This window comes from Podarcis raffonei, chromosome 5 (genome assembly GCF_027172205.1).
Source record: "Podarcis raffonei isolate rPodRaf1 chromosome 5, rPodRaf1.pri, whole genome shotgun sequence".
Lineage (NCBI taxonomy): Eukaryota > Metazoa > Chordata > Lepidosauria > Squamata > Lacertidae > Podarcis > Podarcis raffonei.
The window spans coordinates 41,562,563-41,574,725 of NC_070606.1; the positions used below are offsets into that span (position 1 = coordinate 41,562,563).

A 12,163-nucleotide genomic window follows, 5' to 3' on the forward strand; every position below is an offset into this window, starting at 1 on the left:
TGCTTTTTCCTTCTTGATGAGGAGCCCAGCCAATCAGGAATCATATGGTCAACATGATAGTAGTGGTATTATTATTTTTTTGTATTGTTGCACTACCCCCAAAAGCACTTGGCTATGTAATGACATCATGAAGCCAATTCAAAATGGGGGCAGATAACAGTTGTTCTCATTCCGAAGGGATGAATACTTTTGCCTGTGTTTCCTGGTACTTCCAGGAAAAATTGATCTAAGGACACTTTTTATAGCTTGATAAATCTTCTGTGGAAAACCATCCCCTCCTCCCTTTTTGCACAGCTGATTTGTGCGGTCAGGACTCTATACCACTCTTCTTTCTATCATGGCAAGACAATAATGAGGAAACTTGATTTTTCTTTACCTCATTGTCACAAATTAAAACATTTCAGAGGAAAACTCAAAAGCAGTGCAAAATATAAATAAAAGAGACCAGTAATCGAGGACCTATCAAATTGGTCCACCCCTAAATTCAATGGGTGTTGAGTCATACCAATTATGCAGAGGTTACCTTAACTCCAATCAATATGAAGACGAAGAGAGGTCAAAATCATTCATCTGGCTTATCATTTAGCTGATTTTGAAGAAACTTTATTGAATGTAAATAACAAAACTGAACAAAAACAAGTCGTTTTGTGTAAACGAGTCACAAGCATAGTTTTATGGAATGATATGGAATATAGAAGATCACTTTTGCTGTACATAGCTTTAAATATAATAAACCTGTTATAAGTTTTATAAAAAGTTCACGGTGTGCTGCTGACCTCCAGATACACCTATTTTCTGGTTTAGAAGGTCTACACTTGGTACTTGGAAAAAAAACCTGTATAAATAATTTGTTTTTAAAAAATCCAAGACTAACAAAAGACTAAAAACACACTGGCACTTACACAATTGTGTCCAGGTTCCAGAAATTCAGCTATCTTATTATTATTATTATTTCAAAGTCTAGATGCATGTTTTATACCAGTTCTAAAGTGACACTATGACACCTAATTTCATGAACAATCAGACCACACTTGTATTTCTTATATCCATGCTGCCACAATGATACTGAGTGACAATGGTTCCTAAAATTATGTTCAAGGATCTACCAATGAGATCTTATAGACATTTTCAATCAATGTCAGTCATAAGCCATTTGTGGCTTGATCTATGGTTACTGGTGAAATTGCAGCTATAAAATTTAGAGCAGTGATATCCATATGGCAATCTACTAGACGAAGGAGTCCTATGGGTCAGAAAGATGTTGGCAGTGAGTTTGAGGCTCACAAGGGCCCATGTAGACATAACACCTAACTATGGTTTGTTGCCTTAATTCTGATTAAGATCCCACAGTGAACCTGTGACTCAGTGTCCTAAGGGGAAGTATAGAGAGATATCAGTGAAACCTGCTTGTCTACCTTGCAAGCAGAGGTGTTGTAAAGATGGGAAGATGCTCTCAACCATGGTTTGTTTGACATGGGAATGATCACACAACTGTGGTTGATTCAAACCGTGGTTAAAAAACCCATGTCAAATTTTGCTTTCACTTCCTAGTTTGTGGCCAGTCCTTAACCTATGGCTTAACACTTAAGCATGGTCAAAACAAATCCAGGTTAAGCATTATGTCTGCACAGGAGCAAGGTAGGGGAGTATTCCATGTTGTCAGTATAAAAGAAAAAGGAAAGGAAATATAGGAATAAGCTGCTTGTGTTAAAATAGCACAAGGATTCCTTCCCAGTAAAAACTATTTTTGTAGAAAGAGCAGAGATTATTGATAGAAAGCCTCAAAATTGAAATAAGTATTCAGGTATGCCTTGGTTGTAACTTAGCGCACAACTAGCAGTTCAGCTGAACAGAATTTAAAAGTACTTCACTAGAAGGTCACATGCATGTCTCTGGAGATTTGCTGAAAATTGGAGGATATATTTAAAACAGTTGACAAAATCTATACACTGGGGAGGGGTGCACTCATTTTCCACTGAAAGAAGAAACGGTGGGGAATTTTATCCTGAGTAAGAAGGCAAATCGTTTTCATATTCCTGGGATGTGCACTCCCATTCAAGCCCTTTAATTTGGCAGTGTTAAATATCCACATGGTCACTTTTAAAAAGGTTCTTCTTAAGGATCACGGACTCAGTGATCACCGTTTGTAACGCAAGAGGTGCTTGGGGAGTGTAGGCAAGGCAGAGTCTTTTAACGATACAGTAATTTTAAAGGAATGTTAAACGCACTTCTACAAACTATCTGCCCCAACGGGGGGGGGGGGGAGAGGGCAAGTGCCACTGATTTCAGTAGGCTATGATTCAAGCAATGGGACTTAAAAGTGTTTCTGGCAGTGCACTCCTACACACATCGACTCCAAAGTAACTCTCATCAAGTTCAATGGGGCTTACACTCAAGTAAATGGGTGTAGGATTGCAGCCTGAATGTGCCCGATCATGCCCAGTCAGATCTAATCACAGTTATGTCTGCATATGGATCAAATATTGAATCATTATGACAGAGATGTAATATTGGAGCGTCCACCCGGGGGAGCAATAATTTTCTGTGCAGTACGTCTTGCAACATGGTCATCGGCTTGAGATCCTAAAAGAAAAATGGCACACAATGGAATGCTTACAAATAAATCAATCAAGAAATGCGTTCATTAATACAACACAGCCTTATTATGAGCATCACGTGATTGTTAAAATAGTATGTCTATGGAGATTCGTTCATGCCGACACAGGAAATGGAATGGGTACATCTAAATCAAGTATATTATATTATATTAATTACCGTATTTTTTGCTCTATAAGACTCACCTTTTCCCTCCTAAAAAGTAAGGGGAAATGTGTGTGCGTCTTATGGAGCGAATGCAGGCTGCGCAGCTATCCCAGAAGCCAGAACAGCAAGAGGGATTGCTGCTTTCACTGTGTAGTAATCCCTCTTGCTGTTCTGGCTTCTGAGATTCAGAATATTTTTTTTCTTGTTTTCCTCCTCCAAAAACTAGGTGCGTCCTGTGGTCTGGTGCGTCTTATAGAGCGAAAAATACGGTATATTATATTAATTATATTATATTAATTATATTATATTATGTTATATTTTCTTTTACATTTATTATTGCACAATCATTTATCATGAAAAGTCGCATGGAGAATTTTGCCATGTACCATTGGAATCATGCCCTTTGAAAACTGAACCATAATATGCTAATTCCTAAAGATAGGAAATCTTATACTCCTTTATAAGAACATAAGGAAATGAAGGGGGCAGACGCTAAGCACTTCTAAAGGCACGTTAATTTCAGCGGATGAGATTTATGTTTGCGCTTCAGTTCCCCCACTGAAATTAATAAGGTCTGAAAGTACTTAACTGTCTGGACCATGTCCAAAGGTATTTTCGAACAGCTCTTAATAGCTAAGCATTTAGGATTAAAAGAAGATTAAACACTTCTAGATTTTCACACTTGGATCGAGTTAAAATAAAATGTGATCCAAAATAATTACAGCATGCTGGAATGAATAATGACATCATTGATCAAAGGAAATATATTATTACTGTTTATGACTTCTGAAGCACCCAAAATGCTCTAAGCACCATACAGAGGTTAAAAGGTAAGACACTTTCTAAAATCTAGGGAGTGATAGTGGTTGCCACTGAAGGTCCTCTTTTGTCCAAATCGCAGGCTTTTAATCTTCAGGATGAACAAGTGCTACTTAAGCCAGAGGGCAGGGAACCTCAAGTCTAGGAGCCAAATGCAGCCCCCATCCTCCCCACTTGGCCCTTAGGAATCTCCCCAGACCACATTCTCTACTAACCCTGCTTTGCTCCCTCCTTGAGTAAATTTGCCTGCCAAAAACGTATCCCTGACAATGTCTCTCATTTTCCCGGAGGATAGAGAGGGATGTGTAATTGTGTGGAGAAACTAAGCTATTGTACAAAATTAAAATTTACATTCATTACTCCACCCACTTCTGCCTCCAGCCCTGCCCCGTCCGACTCTGGTGTGTGGACCCCAGAGGATGTGGGCCTGGGCTGAAAAAACTTCCTCACCCCACATATCCAGCTGCTTCCATATCACAAATGTACATTCAAGGGCCCCTTCCTTGTCCCAAGCCCAAGAGTGCTAGGTGATCTCCCAGTGTGGAACATGCAATGGGCAGCCCCACCCTGCTCCCTGCCTCTCTTAGTGCTAAGTGATGCCCTTCTGGAGGAGGCACTCACTTCTCCTACCCTCTCATGGTTGTCACACAACCATGGCGACGGAGTGCTGCATCCAGTGCTCCATTTGTACCACCCCTTGCGCGCCAAGGGTGGTACATTCTGAGTAAGCTAGTAAGCAAGCCCAATTGGAAAGGGGGCTTAAACCAGGGGCCGGCAACCTAAGGCCCATGGGCCACAACCGACCCATGGGGGTCATTTAACCGGCCCATGGACCCCCGCTGCTCGCTTGGCCCCCGTGCACTGCGCTAAACTGGCACGGAGCAGAGTGGGGACCGCCTTCCATGACACTGGCTAACTTCCCATTGGCTGCAGAAAGCTCCTGCAGCCAATGGGAAGCTGTGCATGCCACCTCTGCACAGGAAGGAGTGCCAGAAATAGTGTTTGCGCATGCATGCATGCGTGCACACATACTCCGACCCACCACGGCGTTTGCTGGACCGTGAACCGGCCCAAGGCACAAAAACTTTGCCGACCCCTGTCTTAAACATTCTCCAAGCAGGTATGAAGCTCCCATTCAGTGAATGCTATTTTTGGCAACAGCAGCACAGCACCTGAGTCAATGAGGTGCAAAGGAAAACTGTTGAACAAGGTAAAGGTAAAGGGACCCCTGACCATTAGGTCCAGTCGTGAACGACTCTGGGATTGCGGCGCTCATCTCGCTTTATTGGCCGAGGGAGCCGGCGTACAGCTTCTGGGTCATGTGGCCAGCATGACTAAGCCGCTTCTGGCGAACCAGAGCAGCGCACGGAAACGCCGTTTACCTTCCCGCCGGAGCGGTACCTATTTATCTACTTGCACTTTGACGTGCTTTCAAACTGCTAGGTTGGCAGGAGCAGGGACCGAGCAATGGGAGCTCACCCTGTTGTGGGGATTCGAACCGCCGACCTTCTGATCGGCAAGTCCTAGGTTCTGTGGTTTAACCCACAGCGCCAATTGCGTCCCGTTGAACAAGGCACTTGCCTTCAAAAATTGAATTTTGCAAAGTGAGTAACGGCCCACAAACTGGAGTGTCATGTACTAGGGCCTAACAACCTGGCAGGAGCCACAGGATGCAAGTCCATACCCAAGTGACAGTACTAGGCCACAGACTGACCATGCAACCCACTGATGTGACTGGACCTTGACACATGCCCACCAAAAGGCACTGCTAGGCCCCCACCGCAGTACAGAGAATGCAGATGAGCTTGCAGCAGATAAAGTCCTTGTGCAGCATTGCAGGTGCCCTTAGTCTTGGGTACCAAAGTGTGAGATTAATAAAAACAGCAACAGGCCACCTTAAAAGGCCACATAGCCATGCCAAATGAAGCGCTTAAGATGCAGTCACATCAGTTCAGTCACTAATTCAAATCTTATTTCATGCCTAGCATGTAGCAACAGCAAAAAACATAACCCCTAAATTCTAGTACAGATACCAGTACTGTAAATCTGGTATGAGCTTCAGGTTGTGACCCAGATCTGGGCTTTGGTTAATGCGTCAACAAAACGGGAGCTTCCCTTTAAGTCAGCATTCTCTTTATCCAAGTGAATTTGCTGTTTATTTTGTACCACCCCCTTAAAAAAAAATCAACTTACCAGACAGGCTGAAGCCTGACTGATGTAGGTTGCGGATGGGAGGAACCTGTATTTTGCCTGAACAGGTAGCTATTCTTGAGGTAGGAGTTGGGGCCACAGCTTTAGCAGTTACTATGACATCGTGAACTGGTCCGTCATAAAGCCCACGAGGAACACCATGAATTTCTGCAAGCTATAAAAAAGTAAGAGGGAGAATCACAGTTGACTGAATGTTTGCTGGTTTTCCTTGGGGTATATTCATGACCAAATGTTTGATGGTTGTCGCTAATGGTATTATTATTTTCTCCTGACCAAGTGTTCTCAGTACAGCTGTCTCCCCCTTTCTCCTTGTAAAGGGACAGAACTCAACAGAGCAAGACAAAACATTATTACAAGAAGTTAGCTAGAGCTACTCTTCCTCTGAGGAGTATCAGTCACACATGCTAGAAATAAGCTAGAAGTAAGTAATGGTTTGGCCTTGGGCATACGCACAGAAATGCTGTCACAAGAGACCTTTTAAAGAGGAAGCGTTTTGCATTTTGAACAAGTATTTCTGCTCTGTTGTTCACTTTTCAGATGGTTATATACCCAGACTGACACAAACACAGACATATTTTATAGTGCTGCTGATGATAATACACAGTTAAACTATGAAATTCGTCACAAGAAGTGGCAAGGGCCGCGGACTTCGCTTTAAAAGGAGGTTAGACACATTCATGGAGGCTCTCCATAGCTACCAGTCATGATGGCAATATGCTGCCAGTTGCTGGGGAACAACTACGAAGGGGTCATTGTACTTGTGTCCCAGTTTTGGGCTTCCCATAGGCATCTTGGACAACAGGATGCCGGACTAGATTATCCAGCAGGGCTCCTCTGATACTCTTCCGTTCTGTGTTAATGCTTGTTTTCCAGGAAGTTATTGTTAGACAGGAGGGCAAGGAGTGGAATGTAGACAATGGGAATAAGTGCCTTGAGTATCAAAGGCAACTGCCCAAATGAATTACCATCACGAGCAATCACTGACTGCCCTATCTGGAGACCAATTACGGGTGAGTTTGCAAACCTCCAGCTCAGCCTAAATGGAAGTGTATGTTTTGTTGAGAACTTCATCCCTGGGATAATTAAAAATGACAGAGGGCGCTGCATCTTTCGCGTACAACGCAAACACAGTTTGATTGGTAGCCTACAGGACTTGTAAGTGTTTTCGGCTAGAATCTGACAGAGTTATGAGTGGTTCTTCCTCCCCCCCCACCCCATTTCACTCCTTCCAAATGCGTGTAAAAAAATAAGAAAAGGGTCGACGAGGCAGGTAAAGCTAGGACTCAATATATAGCTCCCTATGGATAAAAAAATGGTAGCTACTTTCCAGGCAACCCACCAAATAAGTAGGTAATGTGCATAAATCTTAGCATTTATTTACTGAAGGTTAAGGGTATCATCCAGGGCCCTGAAGCAACTTATTTCCATGTGCGCACTCTATACACTGAAGGTTCCTACCACCAACCAACCTGCTCTCTTGCAGCAACCTTCCCACAGACACAGAGGTAGGTGTGTGCTGGAAGATTGTGAGCACCCAACTGTGCATATAAAGGGAGCTAAGGACCAGGTGGGGCATTGCTACTCACTCATGCAGGCCATCAAAAGGTCTTCTCCAAGGCAGCATTGCACATAGAAGAAGTTGTGTTCAAATGCTCCTTAAAGGTAAAGGTAAAGGACCCCTGACAGTTAAGTCCAGTCGCGGGCGACTCTGGGGTTGCGGCGCTCATCTCGCTTTACAGGCTGAGGGAGCTGGCGTTTGTCCACAGACAGTTTTTCTGGGTCATGTGGCCAGCATATCTAAGCCGCTTCTGGCGCAGTGGAACACCAAAACCAGAGCAGCGCACGGAAATGCCATCTATCTTCCTGCTGGAGTGGTACCTATTTAGCTCCTTACCGTATGCCATGTACACGCAACTGTTTGCTATAACGTCAACTGTGGCAACCCTGACAATAAGTAACGTTTAAATGAATCATAGAATTGTAGAGTTCAAAGGGACCACAAGGGTCAAGTAGTCCATGCAGAAGTCTTGATCAATATTGGATTGGGGGAGGGGAGAGTTGCAATATCCAAACTGGGCCTGTCTGCTCCATTCATAACACTGCAACTCTTAACAGTGAATTCATGGGTTTGGGTGCCCATGAGGCTGCAGCCAAAATGAGGTCCTTGAAAAACAGGAGGGAGGTATCAATATGCTCAGGGAACCCCAGCTTTGCTACAGAACAAGTTCTCCTGGGGGGCAAAGTTCCCCCACAAAATAGCACAATGAGAACTAATCCTGCTCAGTAGCCACAGCTTATAGAGTGAAAATGGGAAAAAATAGATTAAAAGACCAGAGGCTGGAGGAGCAGAATGTTCTGCTTAAGGGTGGAATGGTTGCCAGGACTAATCCTGCACCACAGCACTGTTTTTTAGGAGGGAGGACACCCTGCAACGTTCTGTTGGAGGCCACACTTGTTCATGCTGATTATGATGCTTGAAATTTCAGTAGTAATGCAACTACTGACATTGAATGCTCAATATAACGCCTGACCACATGGCCCTCATGCTGGGGACAGAGTGAAAGAGTCCTACAAAGAGTGGTAGCAGGCAACTTGGTTAGTTGCCCTTAAAGGCATTCCTGGGGCACAGTCCCATTCTGCAGGAGTACGTTCTGTCCACCTCTGGCCATAAGAAATACCATTTGAAAAACCATGATTGGTCACCGCAGGAATGAGCCTTGTGCCTGCAAACTCCCTCATCTACTGATGCATTTCACTTCAGTTACTGAATCCTGCCATTACGTCTAAAGGGGCAAACTATGGTTTGCACTTTCCTTTCCAACCAGGATTGCAAACCATAGTTTGAAGGTAGTTTGCAGAACTGGTTTAGAGGACAAAATGACCCAAACACAACCACGAGCTATGGTTCCTACAAAAGAGAAAGTAAGCAACTGAGCGTCTGAGGGCAGGAGAGGAGAAAGGACTCCTGGCTTCTGTCCCATGCTGGGTGCAAAGGGAGAGGAGGAAGTGTGCAAGAACACGGCTTGGTGAGGATCAACAGGTAGGAAACATTTGTGGAGGGTACCACAAGGTTTACCTAGTTCTCATCTATGCTACCTCAACGGATAATTTTGAAGGATTAGACTCCTGAAAGGAAGTGGAAGAGGATGAGAACTTGCTACAAGATACAATCATTCTATAGTGTTTATTTTTTTAAAGTATAGGTATTTCTCATGGAACTGAGGATTCATTGACTGTCATGAAGTTCCTACTTGAGGATGCAGATTATCCTAGATCAGTCTGTACATATCTAGGGCAGTTTATGACCCATTGGCTGAACACTGACTGAACTTTTTTTGACATGCCCAGCCTCCGGCCAAATGTCTGCCTAGCTGTGCCAATTCTGTCTCTGAGATTTATCAGTTGTCTTAACTATTCAAGACCCTCTTATATATGAGATTCCAGGTCACAGCTGCAATCCACTTATGGCCCTGCAAGTCATAGCATGAGGGTGAAAGCAGCAATACGGTGAGAGGGAATCTTTTAGGAAATCCAACTCTCATACCTAGTTTTCACCTTCAGCCATCAGCTAAGCTTAACACCCAATATGAAAAACATCAAAATCCACTACTAAATATGCCGGATTTCATTCTCAAGCCCTAACAGCTACATTCCAGAAAGACCTGCTTAAATATTGCACAGTAGATCTGATCATACTGAACAGCTCTTTCCAGATCCTGTGATCAGCAGTTTTTGCAACTGCCTCCAAGAGACAAGGAAGCATTTCATCAGCAGTGGGAAGGAAGGAGTTTCATGTACAGAAATGTTCTCACCCTGTTTCTTGCTTTTATCCTTTTGTAAACAAAATCAGGGAATGTCTTTCGAGGGATGAAACGGCCGACGCCCTGGGTGACAAAGAGGTTCCCATCTTCCAGCACAACCTTCCCTTGGCTTATCACCACCGTAGGGACACCGTGACATTCTGTTCCTTCGAATATGTTGTACTCTACATTCTGGCAAAACCAACAAGAGATTCTTGATCAGCTTCAAGATAAATTAAATCAAAAGGTAAGTGTCAGAGGGTCACCATGGTAGGTTGGATGCGGAATGTTCATAAATGCTAACTGAAAATGTGCACACAAACAGGAAGTGGTGTCCACAGCCTGGTCAATGTGCATAATCTCAAGGTGGCTTTGAATGATCACACACAGCTTCCAAGGTATACATAGGGCACTCACTGAAACTTACATGCAAGTAAACACAAATAGGATCTGGCTGCATAGCACATTACTAACTCTACTGAAATTGGTGAAAGTTAATGTTCAATCTTTGGTGGATCTAAGGTTGTCAGCTGACTAGGGGGGAAAAGCTCTACCTCACCTGCTTGCAAGCATTAATAATAGTTTGAACTGCAGCATTTTGTAGGTGACACTTTTCATCACTTGGGAGATAAACATGAGCACCTGCTAATGCCTGCAGATCAAACCACAGTTAAAGGCAAAGCTGGAAAACAAGCTGGCAGCCTTAGCTGGATTACACTTTATCACAGCTAATTATTAGATCAACATTATAAATGATGAAACTTCTAATGTGCTGAAGAAAAGTAAAAGCAGCGAGTTCTTCTTTTACCAAGTTGTGAGTTTTTGCAGAGATGATCTTTGTAGCTTTCGGGTTCCAAATCACCAAGTCAGCATCGGAACCCAGAGCAACCCGTCCCTTCCTGGGGTAGAAGTTGAAAATCTTTGCTGAATTTGTACTGGTCACTGCTACAAATTCATTTTCGTCCATCTTCCCCGTTGCCTGGAAATGGGGGGAAAGAGGGAAAGAAGGGAGAGGGGGATTTCAGAAAGAGAGATCTGAAAACCATAGACCTCTGGGGTGTGGAAAGCATGCTCATTTGACAAGTATTGAATTCAGGCAAACAGATTACAGTCTCTGGCCTTAATCTGTCATCTCATCCCAGATCTATCCCCCTTGCTGAGCTCCTTTGTAATTCATACTGCAGCTTGTATGAGAAGGGAAAAAACTACTTATCTTTGAAGTACTGAAGATACTGGGAACAAGTGAAAAAGGAGCCTGCCTACTGTCATGTCCTGCTTGTAAGCATCCCAGAAAAATCCAACTGGCCAATGATGGAAAAAGGATGCTAAACCAGGTGGATCAAGGTGGTTCAATCCAACACAGGTATTCTTACTGTGACATAGACATTGTCTATTAATGGCATTAGGAGGTGACTGCTCATAAAACTCAGCACTGAACACTTTCCCAGAGGTGGAGAAGCTGCAGACCTCCAGAAGCTGTTTCCCATCAGCCCTACTTGGCATAGTCAATGGTCAGGGATGAAGAGTGTTGAAGTCCAACAATATCTGGAAGGCCACAGGTCCATCTAGTCCAGCGGTTCTCAACCTGTGGGTCCCCAGATGTTGTTGGATTACAACTCCCATCATCCCTGAGCTCTGACCTTGCTAGCTAGGGCTGATGGGAGTTATAGTCCAACAATATCTGGGGACCCACGGGTTGAGAAAGGCTGCTCTAGTCCATATCACTTAAAATTATAGATTCTTACATTACGATAGCAAAGCGATGGCCACTCATTTAGGGATGGGCAAATCTTTCCATTTCACTTCTCTCACGTTTCTCATTGTTTTCAATCTTAAATTCACTTCTCCACAATTCTACATCTGTTGGTTTGTTTGTTAAAGTCCCCGTGAAGATTTATCAGCATTGAAGTGTGAATTTCTCATTGTATATATATTTCATTTTATAACTTTTATATATTGCTTGATTGTAAAGAACAAACACTCAAAGCAGTTTATATGCATTTTTGCCTAACGTGCACATTTTTGCAAAGCAATGCTCCCTAATATAGTGCATTTTCTTGGTTATTTTCACTAAGATGTGCATTTCTATGCACACTTTAGAGCATGCATGTCTGTACACATTACTCAGCTGAAGAACTTCATTGCAAAGTTCAGAGAAGTGTGAACTTTGAGGGGCAGCTGGGTTTTTGTTTGTGTTTCTGTAGTGCAAATGAGGTACACTGCAAACCGCTGGTTTAGCCATACAATGCAGTGAGATATCTAACACTTTCAAGCCATGTCAGCATCCTTTGCTTTTCAGAGCACACTGGATTCTGCTGAACTGACTCACCACACACTTTTCCCAAATGACCGACATTCGTTCTTCAATGCCATTAGTTCCTTCTGGGATGAGGGTGAAGTTATCCTTTCCGACGGCCTTCTGCGCTGTGGTGAAGGTGCAGTGAGCACTGCCGACCACTTGAAGATCCCCACTAATTAAAACAAATGGCAAGCAAAGAGTGAAATGGAGGGGGGGAGCTCTTTGCTGGTTGCAGAAGCCAATTTATCCAATATTTTCCTACTGAGTCTGA

General features: G+C 43.4%; 1 protein-coding gene across 2 annotated transcripts in view; it reads right to left on the minus strand.

The window, feature by feature from the left end:
- Positions 1–587: 587 nt before the first annotated feature.
- Positions 588–12,163, minus strand: part of DPYSL4 (dihydropyrimidinase like 4) — a 32,769-nt gene continuing 21,193 nt past the window's right edge. For both annotated transcript variants that reach the window (XM_053388854.1, XM_053388855.1), the window contains exons 10-14: positions 11,923–12,064; positions 10,402–10,572; positions 9,606–9,785; positions 5,776–5,947; positions 588–2,583 (exon numbers count right to left, since the gene is read on the minus strand). In XM_053388854.1, coding sequence (XP_053244829.1) covers positions 2,492–2,583; positions 5,776–5,947; positions 9,606–9,785; positions 10,402–10,572; positions 11,923–12,064 — 757 coding nt within the window. In that variant the 3' untranslated portion in view covers positions 588–2,491. The remainder of the gene's footprint in view (positions 2,584–5,775; positions 5,948–9,605; positions 9,786–10,401; positions 10,573–11,922; positions 12,065–12,163) is intronic.